This window comes from Geotrypetes seraphini, chromosome 4, assembly GCF_902459505.1.
Source record: "Geotrypetes seraphini chromosome 4, aGeoSer1.1, whole genome shotgun sequence".
NCBI lineage: Eukaryota > Metazoa > Chordata > Amphibia > Gymnophiona > Dermophiidae > Geotrypetes > Geotrypetes seraphini.
The window spans coordinates 50,541,738-50,565,426 of record NC_047087.1 but is presented as its reverse complement, the minus strand read 5'-3'; the positions used below and the strand labels follow the sequence as shown (position 1 = coordinate 50,565,426).

The following is a 23,689-nucleotide window of genomic DNA, read 5'->3' as shown; positions in this document are numbered from 1 at the left end:
GTCCATCACAATGTTGTCCCCTCCCATGTCCAAATGGTCTTGTTCTGGGAGTTTGGGACTTGGACAAAATTTTGGTTGAGAATATGGTATAAAGATAGACGAACTGCCGGTCTGGATAAACAATAGCCTGGACATCCAGATAGATGATTTTCTTAAAAAACAAACAAACCATTTTAAACGCATTTTCCTACTGCCGCCTTTGGGCATCTAGTGCTATACGTTCCAATCGGACTTAGAAATATGTTTTGATTATGCCCCTCCATGTATTCACCAACCACAAAATATAAAGATATGGGTGAACAATCAATGAGAGTCACTATCTAGATATGGGCTCTGAATATTTGGGTATACCAGCAGCTGCTACTCTTATCTGGAAAATGGTGATATTCAGCACTGCTAAAGTATCTAGATAACTTTAAAACACCCTTTTTCTTTCCTAAGTTATTGGTATACTTACCTGGATACTGGCGCTCAATATTGCCAGTCTCCATATAAATTTTTTTCGCTGCCCCTACATTTCTCTATAGTAGTTGGCTCCTGGGCAGTCTGCATGGATTTTTAACACCATTATCCAGATAATACTGCTGAAAATTTGTGGATGGTCTCTGTCATCATTACTGGATCATCTATCTGGATAAGTAGTTTTAAATATTAGTCCAATAGTTTCCCTGAGGCAATTTACAAAGTTTGTATTTTCATTTTGAAAATCCAGCAAAGATTGCACAGAGAAAAGCATGCATATACATTTTTAGCTTAATTCTATATATGTATGTTGCTAAAAATTGCATGCAGAAATTAGGACATGTGCCCAATTTCCATGGCCTGATAATTATCAACATTAATTAAAATTTATTGAAATTTATTCACACATGTTAGGCACTGGGATCCACATGTAAATTTTATGCATGGATCCAAAAGTGGGCATGGCCATCCGGATAGATATGGGCAGATTTATTTATTAATTTTTAAAAATTATATACCACCAATAAACAACATTACATAAAATAAACATACATTACATTAGTGTCTTCTATTCCGCCAATACCTTTTGGTTCTAGGCAGGTTACAAAAGAATTGGTCTGGGCATACCCAGTGAGATTACAAGATAGGTAATTAGAAGAAGCATTAGCATCTGGGGATATATTGAGAAGGTTAGTTTGACTTGACAAATTTCCTGAATAACTTGGTTTTTAATTCTCTCCTTAAGGTTTTGTAGTTGGATGTTGTGATCAGCAGGTTGGAGATGTGTTGGTCTAGTTTCACTGCTTGGGTGGCTAGTAGGCCGTCATACATTTTCTTACGTTGTATGCCTTTGATTGGGGGATGAGTGAAGGGTGCCTGTGTTGTCCTTGGTCTGATTGTGTTGTTCCTGGTTAGGCGAATGTTTAGATAGGGTTTTGAATAGCTTGCAGTAGAATTTGTAGAGTATGCGTGCTTGTACAGGGAGTCAGTGTGAGTCTTGGAAGCAGTGGTAATGTGGTCATATTTTTTCAATGAGTACCGTATTTTCACGCATATAACGCGCGCGTTATACGTGTTTTTACAAACCGTGCATAACCTTGCGTGGTATACACATGAGCGCGGTATATAAATTTTTTTTTACATAGTTCCCACCCCGCCCGACGCCCGATTCATCATCCGGAAGGACCGCTCGCACCCCCACCGCTCGCACTCCCACCCCGATGGACCTATCGCACTCCCACCCAAAGAACCGCTCGCACCCCCACAGTCTTCCCCCCTCCCCCATGGAGAAGCTGTCTACCTTGTTTCCGGATGCCAGTGAGCCCAGCTGTTTCCTCTGCCGGCGGTCCTGCCCCTTCTCTGAGCCCTGCTGCGCTGCTTCCTCTTCCGGCGGTCCCGCCCTTTCTCTGACATCAGAGAAAGGGCGGGACCGCCGGAAGAGGAAGGACTTCAAGGGGGGACAGGACTTCAAGGGGAGACAGGCAGACCTTCAAGGGGGGACAGGACTTCAAGAGGGGACAGGACATCAAGGGGGGACAGGACTTCAAGGGGAGACAGGCAGGACTTCAAGGGGGGACAGGACTTCAAGGGGGGACAGGCAGGACTTCAAGGGGGGACAGGACTTCAAGGGGGGACAGGCAGACCTTCAAGGGGGGACAGGACTTCAAGGGGGGACAGGACATCAAGGGGGGACATGACTTCAAGGGGGGACAGGCAGGACTTCAAGGGGGGACAGGACTTCAAGGGGGACAAGCAGGACTTCAAGGGGGGACAGGACTTCAAGGGGAGACAGGCAGGACTTCAAGGGGGGACAGGACTTCAAGGGGGGACAGGCAGACCTTCAAGGGGGGACAGGACTTCAAGGGGGGACAGGCAGGACTTCAAGGGGGGACAGGACTTCAAGGGGGGACAGGCAGACCGAAGGGAGTGAAAAAGCTATAAAATAAACCCACCAGCGTGTCAATGTGTTGAGAGGAAGAGATGTTCTGGGAAATTCTGCTGAGAAAACTCCGGGTCCATTTCCACCCCCCAGTTACCGTAGTCCACTCCACTGAACTGGTTCACACACTGAGTGGTGTTGTGCCTGCGTAGTTGTTTTGGGATCTCTTCTAGTGGTTTGTCAGTATCTCCTTGTGGTCCAAGGAAGGAAACTTTGTTAACCTTAGCATTGACCTTCAGAATATATTTGTGTGGCATTAGGCTATGTAGTGATCGAAAGAAAAAAACAGACCTTTGCACATTTTTGCACTATATGGTGGGTGTATGAGGAGATTCACATTTCCTGCACAGCTAAGTCCTTGTGAAGTTACCTTGTTCTTTCTGTATTTGACATCTAGCAAGGTCTTTATTTGGAAGGAAAGATTTAAGTTATGGTAAAAGCAGATAGCGTTGCTGGTTTTAAAAAGGTTTGGACAAATTCCTGGAGGAAAAGTCCATAGTCTGTTATTAAGACATGGGGGAAGCGTCTGCTTGCCCTGGATCCGTAGCATGGAATGTTTGCTATTCTTTGGGTTTTGACCAGGTATTAGTGACCTGGATTGGCTACCATGAGAATGGGCTACTGGGCATGATGGACCATTGGACTGACCCAGTTAGGCTATTCTTATGTTATGTTCTCATCTGTAAGGGCCTTTCTTTTCACTTCTTATTTTAATGTATTTTTTTCTGGAAACTTATCAGTGTTTTTTATAATGGGAACAAAAATGGAAGAGAATTACCGTAATGTGTGTGGAATGGGGGGGAGGGGGTGTTTAACTACCATAATTTCTTCAGCTAAATACCGGTAATTCAATCCACCTCAACCAGACATAGGAGAACTCACGCACCATTCACACACCCTCCAACCAAACACGTGAAAAGAAAAAAACTGTTCATTCTTATAAACAACCGTATAACTTTTAATCTAGAGTTAGTGAGTATGAATTCAGCAACAAGAACAGAAATTACATGTTCATTCTTATAAACTGTAACATTAACCGGTAGATCAAACGAAGTATCGAGGACAAAATAATCTAAATACAGTTACCGTAATTACGGTAAAGTTGTAAATAAACAAAGTTTACAGGTTTATTCAGTCATCATCATCACAGTCATCTGAATCCTTGAATCCATCAAACTCCGAATTGTCATCATCGTCATTAAATAAAGTGAGCACGGCCTGCAGACGATCCTCATTTATTTCCGAAGTAATATCGTCATCATCATCGCTGATATCCATGTTGTTGCCTCCTTCCACTACACTGGTAGTACCCGTAGTATCATTGGTTTCATAAACAATGCCCGCTTTTCTAAATCCGTTTCGAATGGTATCTGGTGTTATTTTGTCCCATGCTGAAGCCACCCACTTGCAGACTTCTGTGAAAGTTGCCCGCTTCAGCCGCCCCGCGGGTGTGTACTCGTGCATGCCGCTCTGCATCCATTCCTCCCACTCCTTTCTAATAAAAGTCTTGAATGGATGATTCACTGCGATGTCAAGTGGTTGCAGCTTACACGTCAGGCCTCCAGGTATCACAGCGATGTGGGCACGAGTAGAATTAATGTAGGCCTGAACATTTTTTTCTTTGTGGGCAGCCATGGCATCAAAAATTAACAAGGATTTTTTTGCAAAGAATCCACCCTGTCTTGCCCTAAAGCATTTATCTACCCACAATCTCATTACGTCGCAGTCCATCCATCCCTTCTTGTTGCAGTGCACAACCACACTGGTGGGCAGCTTTTCACGGGGCATAGTGACCCTTTTGAAAATGAGCATGGGCTTTAATTTAACCCCGCTAGCTGAGCAACCAAGAACGACTGTAAAACACGTTCTTTCATGCCCAGTTGTGGTGATGGCAACAGATTTAGTACCTGTGGGGGCTATGGTTCTTGTCGCTGGAATGTCGAATGCCATTGGAATTTCATCCATGTTGATGACATCCTTTGCAGTGATGCCAAGTTCAGATATTTCTTTGGCGACAAAGTCACGGAAATCAATCAATTTTTGCTGCCAGTCATCTGGAAGTCGCTGGCCAACAGTTGTTCTCATTCTAACTGATAGTCCGTTCCTTTTCATAAATTTTGAGATCCATGTGAAGCCATCTTTGAAGTCGGGTATTCCTCTTCCATTGGCAAGTAGTTTTGCCTTCATCTGAATCGCAACAGTAGAGACTGATTGATTTTGCTCCCTTCTCGCCAGAATCCACTGCTTCAAGTCATCCTCCAGCTGAGGCCATTTTGGTTTGGCCCCACGATGTGCCCGTTTTCGCGGATTGCATTTCTCCAGTTCCTTCTTATCTTTTCTCCATTCACGCACCGATGTTTCTCCAACATCGAACTCTCTCGCTGCGGCCCGGTTGCCTATTTCCTCAGCTTTCGCAACGACTTGAAGCTTAAAGTCCGCTGTATATGACTTTCGTCTCATTCCTGCCATTATGGCGGTAAATTTAAATTTAATTGATAAACTCTACTACCGGGTAGATAAATGCAGAATACCAATCTGAAAAGATCAAATTAAAATGTGGACTCTACATGCAGCATTAATCTTTTATAGGCTTACCCAAAGGCTGAGATGCTGTTGTATAGTCAAAATAGTATTCACTGGGCAAATTACAAGGCCAGATAGAGGGGGACCACAGCCAAGTGGTGAAAAGCACACCGCCAGAAAAACCGCCTTGGTGACAGGTCAAAAGCGCGCCCCCACAACCCGGCGCAGAAAACTAAGCGGCAAGCATGCTCAGACCATTGCGCATGCTTACAGAGCTGGGAGCAGGGCAGGGCAGGCAAAAGGAGAGTCGGAGCGCACGGAGAGTCGGGGCAGCGAACGGAAAGTCGGGGCAGCCAGAGGAGAATCGGGGCAGCCAGAGGAGAGTCGGGGCAGTGAACGGAAAGTCAGGGCGGGTGAACGGAGAGTTGGGGCAACCAGAGGAGAGTCGGGGCAGCGAACGGAGAGTCAGGGCAGCGAACAGAGAGTCGGGGCAGCGAACGGAAAGTCAGGGCAGCCAGAGGAGAGTCGGGGCAGTGAACGGAAAGTCGGGGCGGGTGAACGGAGAGTCAGGGCAGGTGAACGGAGAGTTGGGGCAACCAGAGGAGAGTCGGGGCAGCGAACGGAGAGTCGGGGCAGCGAACGGAAAGTCAGGGCAGCCAGAGGAGAGTCGGGGCAGTGAACGGAAAGTCGGGGCGGGTGAACGGAGAGTCAGGGCAGCCAGAGGAGAGTCGGGGCAGCGAACGGAGAGTCGGGGCAGCGAACGGAAAGTCAGGGCAGCCAGAGGAGAGTCGGGGCAGCCAGAGGAGAGTCGGGGCAGCGAACGGAAAGTCAGGGCAGCCAGAGGAGAGTCGGGGCAGTGAACGGAAAGTCGGGGCGGGTGAACGGAGAGTCAGGGCAGCCAGAGGAGAGTCGGGGCAGCCAGAGGAGAGTCGGGGCAGTGAACGGAAAGTCGGGGCAGGTGAATGGAGAGTCGGGGCAGCCAGAGGAGAGTCGGAGCAGCGAACGGAGAGTCGGGGCAGCGAACGGAAAGTCAGGGCAGCCAGAGGAGAGTCGGGGCAGCCAGAGGAGAGTCGGGGCAGCGAACGGAAAGTTGGGGCAGGTGAACGGAGAGTCGGGGCAGCCAGAGGAGAGTCGGGGCAGCGAACGGAGAGTCGGGGCAGCGAACGGAGAGTCGGGGCAGCCAGAGGAGAGTCGGGGCAGCGAACGGAAAGTCGGGGCAGGTGAACGGAGAGTCGGGGCAGCCAGAGGAGAGTCGGGGCAGCGAACGGAGAGTCGGGGCAGCGAACGGAGAGTCGGGGCAGCGAACGGAGAGTCGGGGCAGCCAGAGGAGAGTCAGGGCAGCCAGAGGAGAGTCGGGGCGGCATGCGCGGTATACCCGTGAGCGCGGTATATAAAAATTTATTTTCATAAATTTGTGTTTTCCGCGCGGTATATCCGTGTGCACGTTTTACACGGGTGCGCGTTATCTACGTGAAAATATGGTATATCAATCTGAGGGCTGTATTTTGCATTGTTTGTAATTGTTTTATCATGTTGGCAGGGCATGACAGGTATAGGATGTTAAAGTAGATACATAATTATGAGCACAAAACCAAAATTTACAATTCCATTCATTCCTGTCTAAAATAACAAAATACCACTCCCTTCCAGCAAACAATCAATACCCAGCCTAGAATATCCTCCAAACAATCAATTTATAGCAGAGGCAATTAGTAATCAATCTACTTGTAGACTCAGACGACCAGAACCAAAACAGAAGCTACTTATTCCACAAAACATAATACAGTATAGGCTGGTTTTTAGTTATGGTAGGGAGGATGGGTTCAAGCCGGTGATGTTATTAGGAGTAAGAGAAAAGAAATTTCTTTCTCTTGGAAGAAATTCCAGAATGGGAAAATTTACTCCATAGGCTGAGGCTTGTCTCTGTTTGTTTATAAAAAAAAAACTTTCTACAGCTAATTTTGACTTTTTTAATGGGTTTTTATATTTGTATCTACAAATCAGTGTCCACAAACAGCTTAGTTTTCAACAGTTTCTTAGGCGCTAGTACATCTTAGCGCGTGCTAAAACGGCTAGCGTGCCTTAGTAAAAGGACTCCTTAGTGTGAAATTTTATCGACCCCGATGTTTCAATGTCGTTAGCTATGAGCGCAGTTATAAAATGACCCCCTTAGCCTGAACGTACACTGCTAAGTTTTGGTTTCAATATTCCTGGATCCTGGATCACTTCCTTTTATTTCATTGTCGCAGACTCCTATTTCACAGTCCTAACAGTCCTTGGGTGACTAATCCATTGGTTCATCAGGAGACTGCTCACAAGAATTGCAGTGTCATTGAATATTACAGGATAATGCTTATAAATTCCTTGTGACAATTTAATTTCTTCAGTAGAGAACCTTCTTCTATATTTGTCATTTATTTATTCATTCAGTTTTCTATACCATTCTCTCAGGGGAGCTCAGAATGATTTACATCAGTGGTCTCAAATTCGTGGCCCGCCAGGTACTATTTTGAGGCCCTCGGTATGTTTATCATAATCACAAAAGTAAAATAAAACTCTCTTTAGCTATAAATTACAATATTATTATTAAGACTTAGCCAAAAGGAAAGATTTATAAACTATAAAATATTTTTCCTCATACAAAATTGTCATTCCTTTAATAAGACATAAACTATTTTTTTGAGGCCCTTCAAGTACCTACAAATCCAAAATATGGCCCTGCAAAGGGTTTGAGTTTGAGACCACTGGTTTACATGGATTTATTCTGGTACTCAAGCATTTTTTCTTCTCTGTCCTGGCAGGCTCACAATCTTTCTAATATATCTAGGGCAATTGGGGGGGGGGGGGACTGAGTGACTTACCCAGGATCACAAGGAGCAGCGTGGATTTGAACCCACAACCTCAGGGTGCTGATGTTGTTGTAAAAATATTCAGTATTAGAATGCTGGGTCTCAATGTACTGATGATAAGTGCCATCGACTCATATTCGAGTTCTAGTGACTTGATGAATCATCAAGTTTTCATGGCAGAATACAGAAGTAGATTGCTGGGCCTTTTTTCTGTTCGGTATAAATTTGATGTTTTCGCTGTTGTTGCATCGAGCACGATTCTCTACCTCCAACACTGCCCAGCTGCAGCCCAGATGGGTAGTACATCGTTAGTCTGACATCTCTGCTGAAGCCTGTCCACCTTGGGAGGCCCTGCTGGTAGTGAATCTACCAACGGCATAGCTTTCAGCTTCTCAGATGCACGCAAGCTCCAGTGGCACGACAAACCCACGTATCATGACTGGAGCCCAATGTAATATACAAACAAATTATTGCATATTTTCAGTCATTCAAAAAAGAAATTCTGTTTAGGTTGCATGACCTCCTTCTAAATATTACTTATTTCAGAATCAGAAAAACTCTAATGACTAATCAAATGAGATGTTATGGCTTAAGTTCCTCTGTCTAAAGCATATACACCAGAGCCTAAGGCCTCATCTGACTTATTTAATATTTTGCTTGCCTGCCTGTTTCACAGTTTTCAGCCTACAACTTTCTTTTCAGTATTGACACCATGAACCGTTTTTCTTTTTGTTAACACAGACTTGTTATTGCAACATCTCAATTATTACTAACAGGAGCCAGTTTTTCTTTGGTTCAGTTTCCAATTCCTTTTCCCCATCAAGTCTTACAGTTCTGTATTTTACTTGGATTAGCAGCACACATACAAGAGCACCCCGAAAGCAGAGGTGGTCAATAACTACATATTTTAATCAAAATGAATTCTGGGACTAAAAAGTTTAATTGCATAATTAATTGTGATTAATCATGATATGAATTTATGGCAGCATCTCTTCCTCCAATCAATTTATAACAAATTCATACTAAACATTTAAAATACAAAATATAAAACCACAAATTCACTGTTGCTAAAATAAATTCATAATAACCTTTAAGAATTCAGTTTAATATAAAACCTCAAATTCACTGTTGCTAGGGAGTTTGGAAGCAGCCTCTTCCTTCCACCACTTCTGAGAGGGCACCATTCGAAGGCTGCTATTCTCCTCATTTACCCTGATTATATTCAAATACATGCGCCCTGCTATCCTCTAGAGCAGGGGTGCCCACACTTTTTTAGCTTGCTAGCTACTTTTAAAATGACCAAGTCAAAATGATCTACCAACAATAAAATTTTAAAAAACACAAAGCACACTGTACGCAGAGAAAATGCTAATTATCATTTATATTCCAGGGTTTTTTCAAAGAGGTCAAGGCAGATGACTTTATGCAATGTCACCTCAGTAACAACTATACAAAAATAGACAAATATACCGCCTCCCCTTTTACTAAACCGCGATATCGTTTTTTTAGCGCAGGGAGCTGTGCTGAATGCCCTGCACTGCTCTTGACGCTCATAGGTTCCCTGCAATAAAAACTGCTATTGCGGTTTAGTACAAGGGAGCCATAGTGCAAAATATAGACAGCAGATATAAATTCTCAAAACGGACACATTTTGATCACTAAATTGAAAATAAAATCATTTTTCCTACCTTTGTTGTCTGGTGATTTTCATGAGTCTCTGATTGCACTTTCTTCTGACTGTGCATCCAATATTTCTTCTCATTCCCTCCTCCAACTTTTTCTTCCTCTCTCCCAGCCCCCTTTCTTTCTATCTGTCTTTCTTTCTGTCTCCCTGCTCCCTTTCTTTCTGCCTGTCTTTCTCTCTCCATGCCCCCTTTCTTTCTGTTTCCCTTCTTTCTTTCTGTCTCCCTGCCCCCCCTTTCTTTTCTTTATTTCTGTTTCCCTTCTTTCTGTCTCCCTGCCTGGCCCCTTTCTTTCTTGGTCTCTTTCTCCCTGCCCTCCCCCAAGCCACCGCTGCCGCAATCAGCGAACAGGCCCCAAAGCTGCCTGACGCCGAGTTGTGAGCTCTCCCTGCTTCCCGGCGCAGTAAACAGAAGCGCCGGGCCGACCAACTTTCCCCCAGACGTCAATTCTGATGTCGGAGAGGAAGTTCTGGGCCAGCCAGGCAGCGATTGCTTGGCCCGGAACTTTCCTCTCTGATGTCAGAATTGATGTCGAGGGGGGAGAGGAAGCTGGCTGGCCCAGCGCTTCTGTTTACCGTGTCAGGAAGCAGGTAGAATGTGAAAGTAATGCGAGTCTATCATGGAGCCCGGGATGGCTCCACGATCGACTCACATTGCCTTCGCGATCTATTGGTCGATTGCGATCGACCTTTTGGGCACCCCTGCTCTAAATTCTAGACCTCCAGCCACCAGACAGTTGGCCTTGTTCTAGCCAGTACCGACGATATGCAGAAGGAGCGTCAAACCAACATTTTCTCTCCCAAATCTTCCTTATTAATGAAATCTAGCAGCTCTTAGAGCACCAAAGACTTGTACAGTCCAAGTTTCTGCCTCGGCCATGAGGCACTGGGTCTGTAGGCAAGACCCCAGATCTAACGCTGGGGCCCGCCACAGAGTACAAAAAGGTGTGAGTGCAAATCCTACAGTGGGGCATGAAGAGTCAAATTCAGAAAATGCATGGCCACGTCCCCCCTCTTCTTGGTGGTGTGCCCAATTTGCTTACACTATTTAACTGAATAATGAGCCAATTAGCACCGATAATTGAGATCTCAAGAAGCAATTATTGGTGCTAATTGGAATTAATTAAAACTTATGCTTGTATCTTTAGATGTGGAATCCGCACTCAAATTTTACATGCACTTCCGAAAAGGGGACATGCCATAGGAGGGTCAGGGCGAATCAGGGGTGATCCAGCAATGTACATGCGCAGTTGAGGAATAAGGGGGGATTCGCGGTGTAAATGTCCTCACCTAAATTTAGGCACCATTCTTAGCACCAAGAGCTATTCTATGCACGGTGGCTAACTTTGAGCATTGATTATAGCATAGCTCTAGGAGCTATTTTTTCTTCTCCATTTATAGAATTTAGTCCTAAATGCCAACCTCTGCCCATAAGTATCAAAATGTGACTTTGGCAAGTGTAATGTTTCTCTTATCCTTCCTGTGCACACTAGAGTGGTTTTTAATGTGATTAATTAGAATTCTGATAATTTTGCAGACAGGATTAAGGAAGACTGTGCCTTCTGCCAAAACGAAATGCTTTTTGGCATGCACTTCTGCCTCTAGCTCTCCTGTTTGCTTTGCTTAGATCCTGGTACTAGTATTTTAATTATTTATTTGAAAAATTTCTATACCGTCTAAACCTAGGTGGTTTACATAAAATCAAACATGCATAATGCTTAAAACAATGCAAAGAGACAGACAAAACATCAGGATTTAAATTCACAATAAATCTTCGATCAAGGTGAGTCAGACCCTGTAAAAAAGCAGTAACGAATAATTGTGTTTTAAAGAATTTTCTAAAGATCTCTCTGTCGGCGCATTTCTGTAACTGTCCTATCGGTAAATGCCATTTAGTATATAGACCTTTTCATATCTCTCTGTATTCTTTTACCATAACTGACAAGTTACTGCTTTTTACAAATGTAAATCTTTCTGGCTTTTGCTGGCGAGCCCCTTCTCCGTAGAAAATTAAAGATGGAATTAAAGCATTATTGCTTAAGCCAGTCTTCCCTCGCTCCACTCAAAACAGGATGGCTCCATTGAATATGCCTGAGATATATTTGGACAGCAGAGATGCCTAGTCACTCAGTTCCATGCTGGAGATTATAGGACAGTCCTAGTTTTGAACTTATATCTCAAAGCTGTGTGGGATTTGTAGTGCCTGACCCTGTCCATTGAAATCAGTGTTGCAAGTCCCATAATGCACTAGGATGGGGTGGTCAAACATCCAGGACTGTCCCCAAAATCTCCAGCCTTGAACTGGGTAACTTGGCATCTCTGCATCAGATATAAGCCACTTAGGTCAAAAGTGTCTAAGAGAGGGCTTGCAGGCTGATTCCAGCTCACTAAGCCCCATCATTTGCTAGACATTCCCTGAGAGTCTATTTTTATGCACCCAGTTATAGAACTGCTCTTTTAATATACTGATTTTTCTCCAGTCTTGATATGAGTCTGATACCCCTAGCTTAAGTGCTTTCTTTTTAAAATTCCCCATCAGCAAGTGGATAAATTTTGTCTGTACAAGACAACAAACAGTCAAAATTTAGCCATGTGAGTTGAGAGGCCAAAAGTTCTTTGTTTTATAAAAATGTATTTTGCTAATTTTTTTTATAATGTTATGTAAATTTCTTTCTTGTTTCCTATTCATTTCAGAACTGGTTGTTTTGGGGGTTTTTTTTGGGGGGGGGGTTGGTTTTTTTTAGAACTTTTTCTAATTTTATAAACCGCCCAGATGGCATCCCCTGTGAGTGGTATATCAAGACAAAACTAGAAGCTTGAAATGTGCATAACAGTGATAGTCTACCACTACTCAAATGTCTTTAAGTGGACATCTCTCCACTGAATATTGATATTGTATACTTAAGTGACACTGTGAATGCAGACTTTTTGAAAACGCAGTAAGTGTATTTCAAAATGTGTGTTTTCATCCTAACAGATCATACTTTTAGATGAAGCTACAGCCTCAATTGATTCTGAAACTGATGCATTGATCCAGTGCACGATTAGAGAAGCGTTCAAAGGCTGCACTGTTTTAACCATCGCTCATCGAATAAATACTGTTCTGGAATGTGACCGCATTTTGGTCTTGGAGAATGGACAGGTACGATGCATGCTTTGGTCTTTCTATTTAAAGGTAATACGAGGGGCTGCTGAAAAGTGCTCAGCCCAGCCAAGAAGCGAATGACGTGGAGCCATGAAACTTACAAGTAATTCCACACTTTTCTTGACACTTTTCATTTCATATCATTGAAACGAAGTGTCAAGAGAAGTGTGGAATAACTTATAAGTTTCATGGTTCCACATCATTCTGTTCTTGGTTGGGTTGAGAACATTTCAGCAGCCTCTCGTTTTGTTATAATTCATTCCGCCAATGCCTAAGAGCCAAACTCATTGGTGATGACACAATGACTTGATTTCCCTATACTTGTACCCATTTGCTAGATGCATTTGCCTTATTGAAATGAAAAGTGTAAAGAAAAGTGTGGAATAACTTATAAGTTTCATGGCTCCACATCATTCTCTTCTTGGTTGGGCTGAGAACTTTTCAGTGTACCCTTGTACATAGAAATAAAACAAAACATAGAAAAGAAAATAAGTTACCTTTTTATTGCACTAACTTCATATATTTTTGATTACGGTAGCTTTTGAAAGCAATACCTTCTTCTTCAAATCAGAAATGAGCAAATGTTGACAAATATCAGTGAACCCTAAAAGCATTCCAATGACAATCTCACAGGAAGAGGATGGGGTGGGTTAGGTGAGAAACAGGGAGAGAGGAGTCAGTGATAAGATGGTGTCAAAGCAATATAATTTTATGGTTTATAATAAGAACATAACATAAGATTTGCCGCTGCTGGGTCAGACCAGTGGTCCATTGTGCCCAGCAGTCCGCTCACGCGGCAGCCCTTAGATCAAAGACCAGTGCCCTATTTGAGTCTGGCCTTACCTGCGTATGTTCTATTCCAGCAGGAACTTATCCAACCCTTTTTTGAATCCCTGAAGGGTGCTTTCCCCTATAGCAGCCTCCGGAAGAGCATTCCAGATTTCTACCACTCTCTGTGTGAAGAAGAACTTCCTTATGTGTGTACGGAATCTATCCCCTTTTAACTTTAGTCAATTCCCTTCAATATCTTGAATGTTTCGATCATGTCCCCTCTCAGTCTCATCTTTTCAAGGGAGAAGAGGCTCAGTTTCTCTAGCCTCTCATTGGACGGCAACTCCTCCAGTCCCTTAACTATTTTTGTCACTCTTCTCTGGACCCTTTCGAGTAGTACTATGTCCAGATCTTTGTTAAGTGGGTGTCAAAATAATATATCATCTTGACTTCAAAGGTGTTACATTTCTGGATTGTCTTAAAATTGTCCTTTTAGTATTCTCACCATTAAAATCATGATGCGGTGTTCTGGTTTTGTAAAGTGCTGTCCCATAGAGGTGACATCTTGGTTGGCATTGTGATGTTTAATATGATGTCTGTGTAAATTGTTTCTTGTCTTTAGCATGTGGCTTAGCTCTCCAGTATGATGATGATATTGATGGTGATTAGTGGTGTACCAAGGGCAAGGAAGTGGGGGCTACTAGGCTTGATGGACCATTGGTCTGGCCCAGTAGGGCTATTCTTATGTTCTTATAAGTTCAAGGCAGGTTAACAGGAAAAGAGGAGCAATTTATTAATTAGCAATTAAACAAAATTTAAGAAATTAGGTACTTCTAAATCATAAAATATACAAATGTAAGGTTCATAAGAAGAATCACACTTTTTGCATTGAATGATATATACCACATATGAAGATGAGCATGTGAAATATCTCTTTATGTTGAATGTTTTTCCCATGTAAGTGACTGTGGGATCCTTTGAAATGTGTTGATACGCAGCTGATATATTGCAGGGGTGTGCACCGTTCTCTTCTTTTGAAGCTTGTATTGGGAGCAGGTTTCAGATTGGGGAGTTGTTGAAAGAGCAGACTGGTGGAGCTGGAAATCTCTCTTTGTGTTTGGTAATTTACATATTTAAGCTGCTGAGCCTGATTTCTTCTTTCTTTTAGGTTGCAGAGTTTGGCAAACCAGATGACCTTATACAGAAACCAGATTCTGCTTTTGCAGGACTATTGACAGCTGCCACAAACACTGCCATGTCATAAGACCTGACACCTGCTCTACTGGCATTAATCTGTGGGATTTACACTAAGATGCACTGAAGTGCAGTTTTCATTTTGCCAGCAGACCACTACTTGTTATCTGTCTGCCTACGACTTGAGCCAAGGTTTCGGACAAACTGTCAAAAAAAGTACAAAGAGGTGAAATGAATGGAAACCACTTTTATGAACAATGGGAAATCAATGTATCATTGATAAAATGCTTCTCTCAAGTTTTGAGTGATAAACTGAAATTTCAGACATATAGTACACAGGAGAAAAACCACTCGTTTTTGCACTCTGCTCTCAGTGAGAACTTTTCATATGTCTCTAATTGTGTTCATTGCACAGGTGGTGAAAACATATCTAGACACAACTCCATAATGGGTTCAGAACTGTGAGATTAGAAGGATGAAGCTCTTTAAATGCTGTTTGGCATCTGCTGAAGAAGCCCCAAATGCTAGATTTTCCATGAACTTAATTAAGAAACTGGTCATCCTTGCCTACTCCACATTACGCATAAAGGTTTGATTTATCTACACTGCTTGTTGGCCATCACCCTTTTTCACCCTTTTTACCTCCTACTGTGCTAAGAATGTTTCCCAAATGTCAAAAATACAAGCTTGAAAACTGGCAGGATATTGTTCTTTACTTAAGTCTGCTAAGTGGTCTCCACTCTTGGGTCATATACCATTCATGGTGTATAAGCATACAAGTTTCCTCACCTACACTAACAGTCAAATAATAACAGTCTGGTGAATATTCAGCCGGTGATGGTCGACGTTATTTTAAACACTGACTGAATTAAGCCCTGATATTTAGTTTTGGAAGTTCTGCAGGTACTGAATATCTGCCGGCTCATATACTTCCCAATAGCTTCCCTGGACCAACTGGACCTTTCCTGGTGGCTCAGTGGGTCACCAGGGCAGGAGCAAAGCCCACTCACTTCTGCCCCTCACTGCTCCAGCCCTCTTATTCCTGTGTAGCTACTTAAATAATATCATAGATTCAGTTTCCATTACCACTTCAGGCTGTGACAGGTGGAGTTGTTACGAGATATCCATCAATATTAGTTCTGTACTCAAGTATGTGTGCATATTATTTAAAGTTTATAAATTTCAGAGATATGTGATGAATCAAGTGTTCCACCCATATGGAAGCAGCTTGGGGAAACATGAATATTAGATTTTTCAGAAGATGGCAGGAGCTCTAGAGGGAACAAAGCGGGTGAAGCCTCTGCAGAGCCAATAAATGGAGCAAAAAACAGCAAACATATTCCTGGGAAAAAAAGAAAAAACAGAAGTTTGTAAACAAATTTATTGAAGAAGGACTCAACTTGGCCAAGTTTTGTCAACTGCCTGCAACAGGGGTCATTAGTAGGGCCTCTCACAGACAGTGGAAGAAGGAAAAACTGTCATAAACATCTTTGCAGAAATGAGGGGTGTGCAACTCTAGAAGAAAGTCATAAAGAGAAATCATCCAGGCTGTCTGTTATATCTATTTTTCTTGCTCCAGTGAATCAATATCCCAGAACCCAATTTTCCCAGGAGGATTCATTCTGTTGATATGATTATTTAATTTTATATTTGAGAATCTGATGACCCCTGATACAAGAAGTTGCCAAAATCTGGCCAAGTCATGTTCTTCAGTAAATTTATTTGCAAACTTCTAGTTCTTTCTTCCTTGAAACACCTTTGTGTTTTATTGCTTTATTAAGTGAAAACAGAACATGAGTTGGCTAGGGAACATACAAGACAAATGAGAGAGGAAGCACAAGGCTGAATTCCAGTTTAATTACATATTAACATAAAAACATAAGCAGTGCCTCTGCTGGGTCAACCAGGGGTCCATCATGCTCAGCAGTCCGCTCACACGGTGGCCCATTAGGTCCAGGACCTGTACCTGAAGTTACATGTACCAGTAAATATCGGGTTAGTTGAAATCACTCATTATTATTGTTACCCAGTTTGTTAGCCTTCCTCATTTATGATAACATTTCAGCATCTGTCCATTCATCCTGGTCAGGCAGACAATGTACACTCCTATCACTATCCTTTTCCCTTTTACACATGGAATTTCAACCCATAGGGATTCCAAGGTTATTAATGAACAAATGCAAGAAATTAAACGTTTCTTTAGGGCAGACTGTATACTAGGAAATAGATGCAGGTAGAGAGCAAGAAAAAGAGAGCATATCCATACCCAGATGTAGAAAAGTTAGAGTTTGAATCTACTAAAAGTTAGAGTTTGAATCTACTAAAGTCAAATTTAGGAGGACATTCTATATGACCATGCAAGTGTAGCAGACTTCTCGGATTGGCGGGGCTGAAAGATAACCCCAGAGACTGTTGCAAAAACAGTTTGGTTAATGCTCATGAGTAAAACATTTCATCTCTCTCAAATAGAGAATTACATGGGGACAAATCTTTTCCCGTCCCCACGGGAACTCATTTTCAAGGCCTGTCCCCGCAAGTTGTTTTGCTGTCCATGCCCCATTCCTGCAAGCTCCATGCTCATCTGCACAAGCCTCAAACACTTTCAAATCATAAGTGTTCAAGGCTTGTGTAGTTAACGCAGAGCTTACAGGAATGGGACAGACAGCGACAAAACTCACGAGGACGGGATGGGGAAATTGAGTTCTTATGGGGACGGGGACAAATTTGTCTCCATGTCATTCTCTGCTCTCGGATACCTGATCTCCCTACCCATACAGCGTCATCTAGTGCAGTGGTTCCCAACCCTGTCCTGGAGGAACACCAGGCCAATTGGGTTTTCAGGCTAGCCCTAATGAATATGCATGAAGCAAATTTGCATGCTTATCACTTCCATCATATGCAAATCTCTCTCATGCATATTCATTAGGGCTAGCCTGAAAACCCGATTGGCCTGGTGTTCCTCCAGGACAGGGTTGGGAATCACTGATCTAGTGCATGTTTGAATGTTAATAGTTGATATATTAAGTAGGCATAGTAAACTGAAAAGGCAAAAAAATGTGGCTAGGATGCTACTTTTAATTATAATAAAATTCCCCCTTATTGGGCTCTCTAGTACTGTACAAATACATAGAAACATAGAAATTGACGGCAGATAAGGGCCACGGCCCATCCAGTCTGCCCACCCTAATGACCCTCCCCTGCCTTTACTTTGCGAATAGAACCCATGTGTCGATACCATTTGGCCTTAAAATCAGGCACGCTGTTGGCCTCAATCACCTGAAGTGGAAGGCTATTCCAGCGATCAACCACCCTTTCGGTGAAAAAGAATTTCCTGGTGTCACCACGCAGTTTCCCGCCTCTGATATTCCACGGATGTCCTCTTGTTGCCGTGGGACCCTTGAAAAAGAAGATATCCTCCTCTGCATCGATGCGGCCCTTGAGATACTTGAACGTCTCGATCATGTCTCCCCTCTCCCTGCGCTCCTCGAGCGAGTATAGCTGTAATTTATCTAACCGTTCTTCGTACGGGAGATCCTTCAGTCCCGAGACCATCCGGGTGGCCATTCTCTGGACCGACTCCAGCCTCAGCACATCCTTACGGTAATGCGGCCTCCAGAATTGTACACAGTATTCCAGGTGGGGTCTCACCATGGATCTATACAAAGGCATAATGACTTCAGGCTTACGGCTGACGAAGCCCCTGCGTATGCAACCTATGATTTGTCTTGCCTTGGAAGAAGCTTGCTCCACTTGATTGGCAGCCTTCATGTCCTCACTGACGATCACCCCTAAGTCCCGTTCTGCTACCGTTCTTGTTAGGATCTCGCCATTAAGGGTATAAGTCCTGCATGGATTTTGGGTACCCAGGTGCATAACTTTGCATTTTTTGGCATTGAAGCTGAGCTGCCATGTCTTAGACCAGGTCTCTAGTAAGAGTAGATCATGCATCATGTTGTCGGGCATTGAATTTTTTCCTATTGTACTTTTGCCTACTACATTGCTTAGTTTGGCATCATCGGCAAATAATGTTATCTTACCTCGGAGCCCTTCTGCCAAGTCCCTTATAAAGATATTGAATAGTATCGGGCCTAAGACAGAGCCCTGGGGCACCCCACTGATCACCTCCGCCATTGCAGAGAGGGTGCCGTTCACCATCACCCTTTGAACCCTGCCTCCAAGCCAGTTCCCAACCCACTTCGTCAATGTGTCGCCCAATCCTATGGAATTCATCTTGCTTAGCAACCTGCGATGAGGTACGCTATCGAATGCCTTGCTAAATTCCAGATATACGATGTCCAGGGACTCTCCAACATCTAACTTCCCCTGTCACCCAGTCAAAGAAGCTGATTATATATATATATATATATATATATATATATAAGTGGGAATATGAAAACAATAAGGCAAATATTCCATATGATAAATATAAAATATGAGTTACAAAAAGGTTCCAATGGGTGGTTGTTCCCCTCTGAGCAGTGCTCTCCTCTTCCATCTCGTTTATCTTTCACACCCTTATATGGTGTCTTTATCCTCTGTTTTGTTAGGCAGTAGCCTCTTTCCCCTTTATCATTTAACATGGTGTTTTGGGCATTGGTTAAGTCCAGTATTTAAATCCTCGGTCTCTCTTGGTATCAAACAGTGCCTCTGTGTTCCAATCACAATTTTATCCATTCATTGTCTCTCCATTAGTGTTTCCCTGTGCTCTTTTTCCTTCACAACAGACCAGTTGATCAGCTCCCTGGTTGCTTTACATCTCCTGTCTCTTTAAGGTATCAGCTCCACTGCCTCCCGCTTGCAGGTCCTTTCCCCTTAGGGCAGTGATTTCCAAACCTGTCCTGGGGAAAACCCAGTCAGTTAGGCTTTCAGGATATCCATGATGAATATTCATGTTTTGTTTTTTATTACCACATAATAAATATATTTATATCACACTGATTTAAATAACATACACTCTCTGTGGTTTGGTAATATGTTATTTAAATCAGTGTGATATAAATATATTTATTATGTGGTAATTAAAAAAAAACATGACAAGTGCAATAGAAGGCTTCTTAAAGTTATTTATTGTTGAGTTATCTGAAGTCATTTTAAGTGATGAATATTCATGAGATCAGTTTGTATATAATTCCCTCCCAATATGCAAATCTATCTCATGCATATTCATTGTGGCTATCCTGGACACCTGACTGGCTGGTGTTCCTCTAGGAAATGACTGCTTTAAGGACTGTATTTTGGAAGAAGCTTCTCTCAGTTGCCTCAGAGCTCAGGATCAGATCTCTCCCTCCTCCTTTATGAAACTGCGCCAGGAGACAACTGTGGCTTGACAATCTCTATAATTAGTTCTGTCTCTTAAGGAACAAATCTCTGTTCTTTCAATTTGCACCAGGAAACAAGCTGTGGACCAGACTGGCAGCCCCTTTGCTTAAGTATCTCTCTCCTTAAACTCTAGAGCAGGGAGTTAAGGTTCCTATGGGCCCAGAGTAGGGTACCCACACAGTATAGCTTTACATTTCTTCCTTACTGGACCCCTTCTTGGCTCCTTTCATCAGCATTATACTTTCCTCTAAAAGCTGAAGCTTCAATGCTGTTGAACCACTTTTTCAGAATAGACAACCCAGTATTCAGATTTGATCGGCACAGGGGCCCAGAATGTTGTTCCTGCAATTGCACATTACATTAAACACATTTTGGTAGCCTCGTCAATGCAGTTGGGGGCAGCTTGAATGGAATTACCACTATACTTTCTGGGGCAGTCCTGGTGTCACAGAACAGCAGGAACTGAAAGCTGTAAACTAGTGTGAACACTGATACATAGCATAAAGGCATTTATTATTGCAAGAGATTCACTCTGAGCCAGGGGTGTCAAAGTCCCTCCTCGAGGGCCGCAATCCAGTCAGGTTTTCAGGATTTCCCCAATGAATATGCATGAGATCTATTAGCATGCAATGAAAGCAGTGCATGCAAATAGATCTCATGCATATTCATTGGGGAAATCCTGAAAACCCGACTGGATTGCGGCCCTCGAGGAGGGACTTTGACACCCCTGCTCTAAGCTATATGTTCCAGAGGCCTGATAGTAGGACACGAGACTGCAAACTGCTTTACATGACATACTCCTGGGTGCTCTATAAACGGTAAGCACTCTCAACAGTTTTAAAATAGAAAATTCAAGACAAAACAGATGGAGCAAAAACAAAAGCTTGCAGTCAGCCAACAAGCCAGTTTTCAAAGATTTTAAAAAAGATACAACTTTTAATAAACTTTCCCACAAACAATTTTAACTAAAAAGCCAGATCTCAGTTCCAGACTGTAAACCTTCCACCATCCTTCATTTCCTCAAGGCTGGGTTTAAGTCCCATGAGTGGAGATGTGCTCCCTCCATCTGTTTTGTAGGTGGAGTGGGTGTTCCAGCCCACTCTTTTCACAAAATCCTGCCCATGTGACTGGCAACCCAGAGTGAGGCAACATTGTGCTCCTCCCAGGGACTACGTTTCCATTTCTCTTCTCAAGTACTTGTTTCAAGTCCTATCTTAGTTTCTTCCTCTGCATCTTCCAAGAAAGATTTGTATGCAGGCATCTAAAATTGTATATCTTTATAGGTCAATATTCAAACATTTGTGCAGATGACTTTGAGAGTTACTTGCACAAAACATCTGGACTGAAATTCTTCCCCTAGCTCAAAGGGTAAAATTTCATGCACAGAAACACTGTGCATACAAAATGCAGCTGCGCAAAAGGCGCTCGGACCATTAGCGTTAGAACACTGCATCAACCACTGCCATTTTGAATGATGGAAGTGGCAGAGGCTGGAAGGAGTGAGCTCCTGAAGGGTCCAAATGGATCACCACGGATTGAATAAAAAGCCACACTAGATTTTTAGCGCTGATTTTTGTGGGAGCAATTTGCATGCATTTTGAGTGCTCACCTCACAAACCTTTGGGACCATGGGAAGTTGTAAGAATTAACACAACCTTATCAATCTGAATAATCAAATCACTATGCAGGAAAAACAACTTAAAACATCCCTTGAGTCTCAAGTAAGTTTTATTATGGTGTAATATAATCAATACATACAACTTGAAAATCTTAAATTACTCAAATTGCAATCTCACCACCCCAGTAAGGGCAGGAAAGAAATTTCAATTAGTGTCCTGGGTGTATGAGGTCCTAAGTTAGGTTTAACATTGTACAAGTTTACTCTGTAATATAATCAATACCATCGGCATATACAATGAATAAGACAAATTTAAAGTACAGATAAATACCGTACTTGGTTAGAAAAATCTTCTCTATACGAGCAATAAATATTATTACCTCTGTTAATTCCACTCACTTTCAAATCCCCTTTGAACAAAGCAGTAGTCTTACTGATGCAGTGTCTCTGGAAAGTTGCCACAAGGCACAGTCTCTGTAATACTTCAGCTTCTGAGTCAATACGGCTCTGGAATGTGTGCAGGGATAATTATGCAGCTACTCCCTATGAAGGGGGATCAGGGCGATCCCACTTGACGGGCAGAAATTTTACTGGCAATACAGAGAAAAAGGAGCAGCATGCAGACCTCTCCAAAGAGGACTTCTTTCCTTTGTATCTTTCTGCATATCTTTTATTTTCCTTCCTTTTGGGATCAGTATCCATACATGCATGCAAAGAATGGCTTGCAACGTGCCCCAGAGGGATTGATCATGGCCATAGCTCAGTGATACAAATTAACAACTCCACAAAGATCCTTTTAAGGCCAGTTATTTGCATGGTGCTTTCCATCTCTCCCTCACACACCTGCCACCAGAACAATGCTTTTCAACCCGATCCTTGGGTCACACTCAGCCATTCAGGTTTTCAGGATATCCATGGGGGGTTCCTCCCTGCCCCCTCCCCCAACGGGAGCGTGAGGACTTCTAAGTGTAGTGGGGGTTTCCCTCCCCCGCCACACCTCCTCTTAGAGCGCAAAAGGTGTGGAAGCGGTGGCACGCATTTGTCCACGCAATTGTTGGAGCAGGATTGTCGGCGCACCACTGTCCTCCTTGCTTTTCACTGATTTGTATACCAATGAGAGGGCATAGGATGAAGCTAAGAGGTGATAGGCTCCCAGAAAAAGTGGTGGAGACAGAGACTGAATTCAAGAAGATGAGGGATAGGCAGAAGGGATCTCTTAGAGCAGTGGTTCCCAAACCTGTCCTGGATGACCCCCAGACCAGTCGGGTTTTCAAGATAGCCCTAATGAATATGCATGGAGCAGATCTGCATTCCTGGCATCTCCATTATATGCAAATCTCTGTCATGCATATTCATTAGGGCTATCTTGAAAACCCGACTGGCCTGGGGGTCCTCCAGGACAGGTTTGGGAACCACTGTCTTAGAGAGAGCAAGAGATAATGGTTACTGGATGGGCTATTTGGCCTTTATCTGCCATCATGTTTCTGTGTTAAGGAGGCAGTGCATGCTTCACTGATTCTGAGGACTGGGTTGAGAAGTGCTGGGGTAAAGGGTAGCAGTTAGGTCCAATCCATGCCGGGTTTTCTGGTTTGGTACATGGTGTCTCAAAAGTGTGATAAGTTCATTCTTTAGCAGTTTGCATCCCTTCACTGTCAGGGCTCAAACAAAGGAACAGCAAATCTCCACTGTCAGTCTGTAGCCTCCCAGAATCCTAGACACCCAGATTCCATCTTCTATAGTTCCTGTAGGAAGAGACTGCTGATGTAGTGCCTATAGGGCAGGGGTAGGGAACTCCGGTCCTCGAGAGCCGTATTCCTGTCGGGTTTTCAGGATTTCCCCAATGAATATGCATTGAAAGCAGTGCATGTAAATAGATCTCATGCATATTCATTGGGGAAATCCTGAAAACCCGACTGGAATACAGATTTCACGGACTGGAGTTCCCTACCCCTGCTATAGGGCCTCAAAGATGGTGTAGGGCAGGGGTAGGCAATTCCGGTCCTCAAGAGCCGGATCCAGGTCAGGTTTTCAGGATATCCACAATAAATATGAATGAGATAGATTTGCATCTCAAGGAGGCAGTGCATGCAAATCCATCTCATACATATTCATTGTGGATATCCTGAAAACCTGACCTGGCTCCAGCTCTCGAGGACCAGAATTGCCTACCCCTGGTGTAGGGTGATTA

At 43.2% G+C, this 23,689-nt stretch overlaps 1 protein-coding gene across 6 annotated transcripts in view; it reads left to right on the top strand.

Annotated features, from left to right (window-relative positions):
- Positions 1–15,264, top strand: part of LOC117359170 (multidrug resistance-associated protein 9-like) — a 227,418-nt gene extending 212,154 nt beyond the window's left edge. For all 6 annotated transcript variants that reach the window (XM_033941465.1, XM_033941468.1, XM_033941467.1 and 3 more), the window contains 2 exons: positions 12,432–12,596; positions 14,539–15,264. In XM_033941465.1, coding sequence (XP_033797356.1) covers positions 12,432–12,596; positions 14,539–14,634 — 261 coding nt within the window. In that variant the 3' untranslated portion in view covers positions 14,635–15,264. The remainder of the gene's footprint in view (positions 1–12,431; positions 12,597–14,538) is intronic.
- The last annotated feature ends 8,425 nt before the right edge of the window (positions 15,265–23,689 follow it).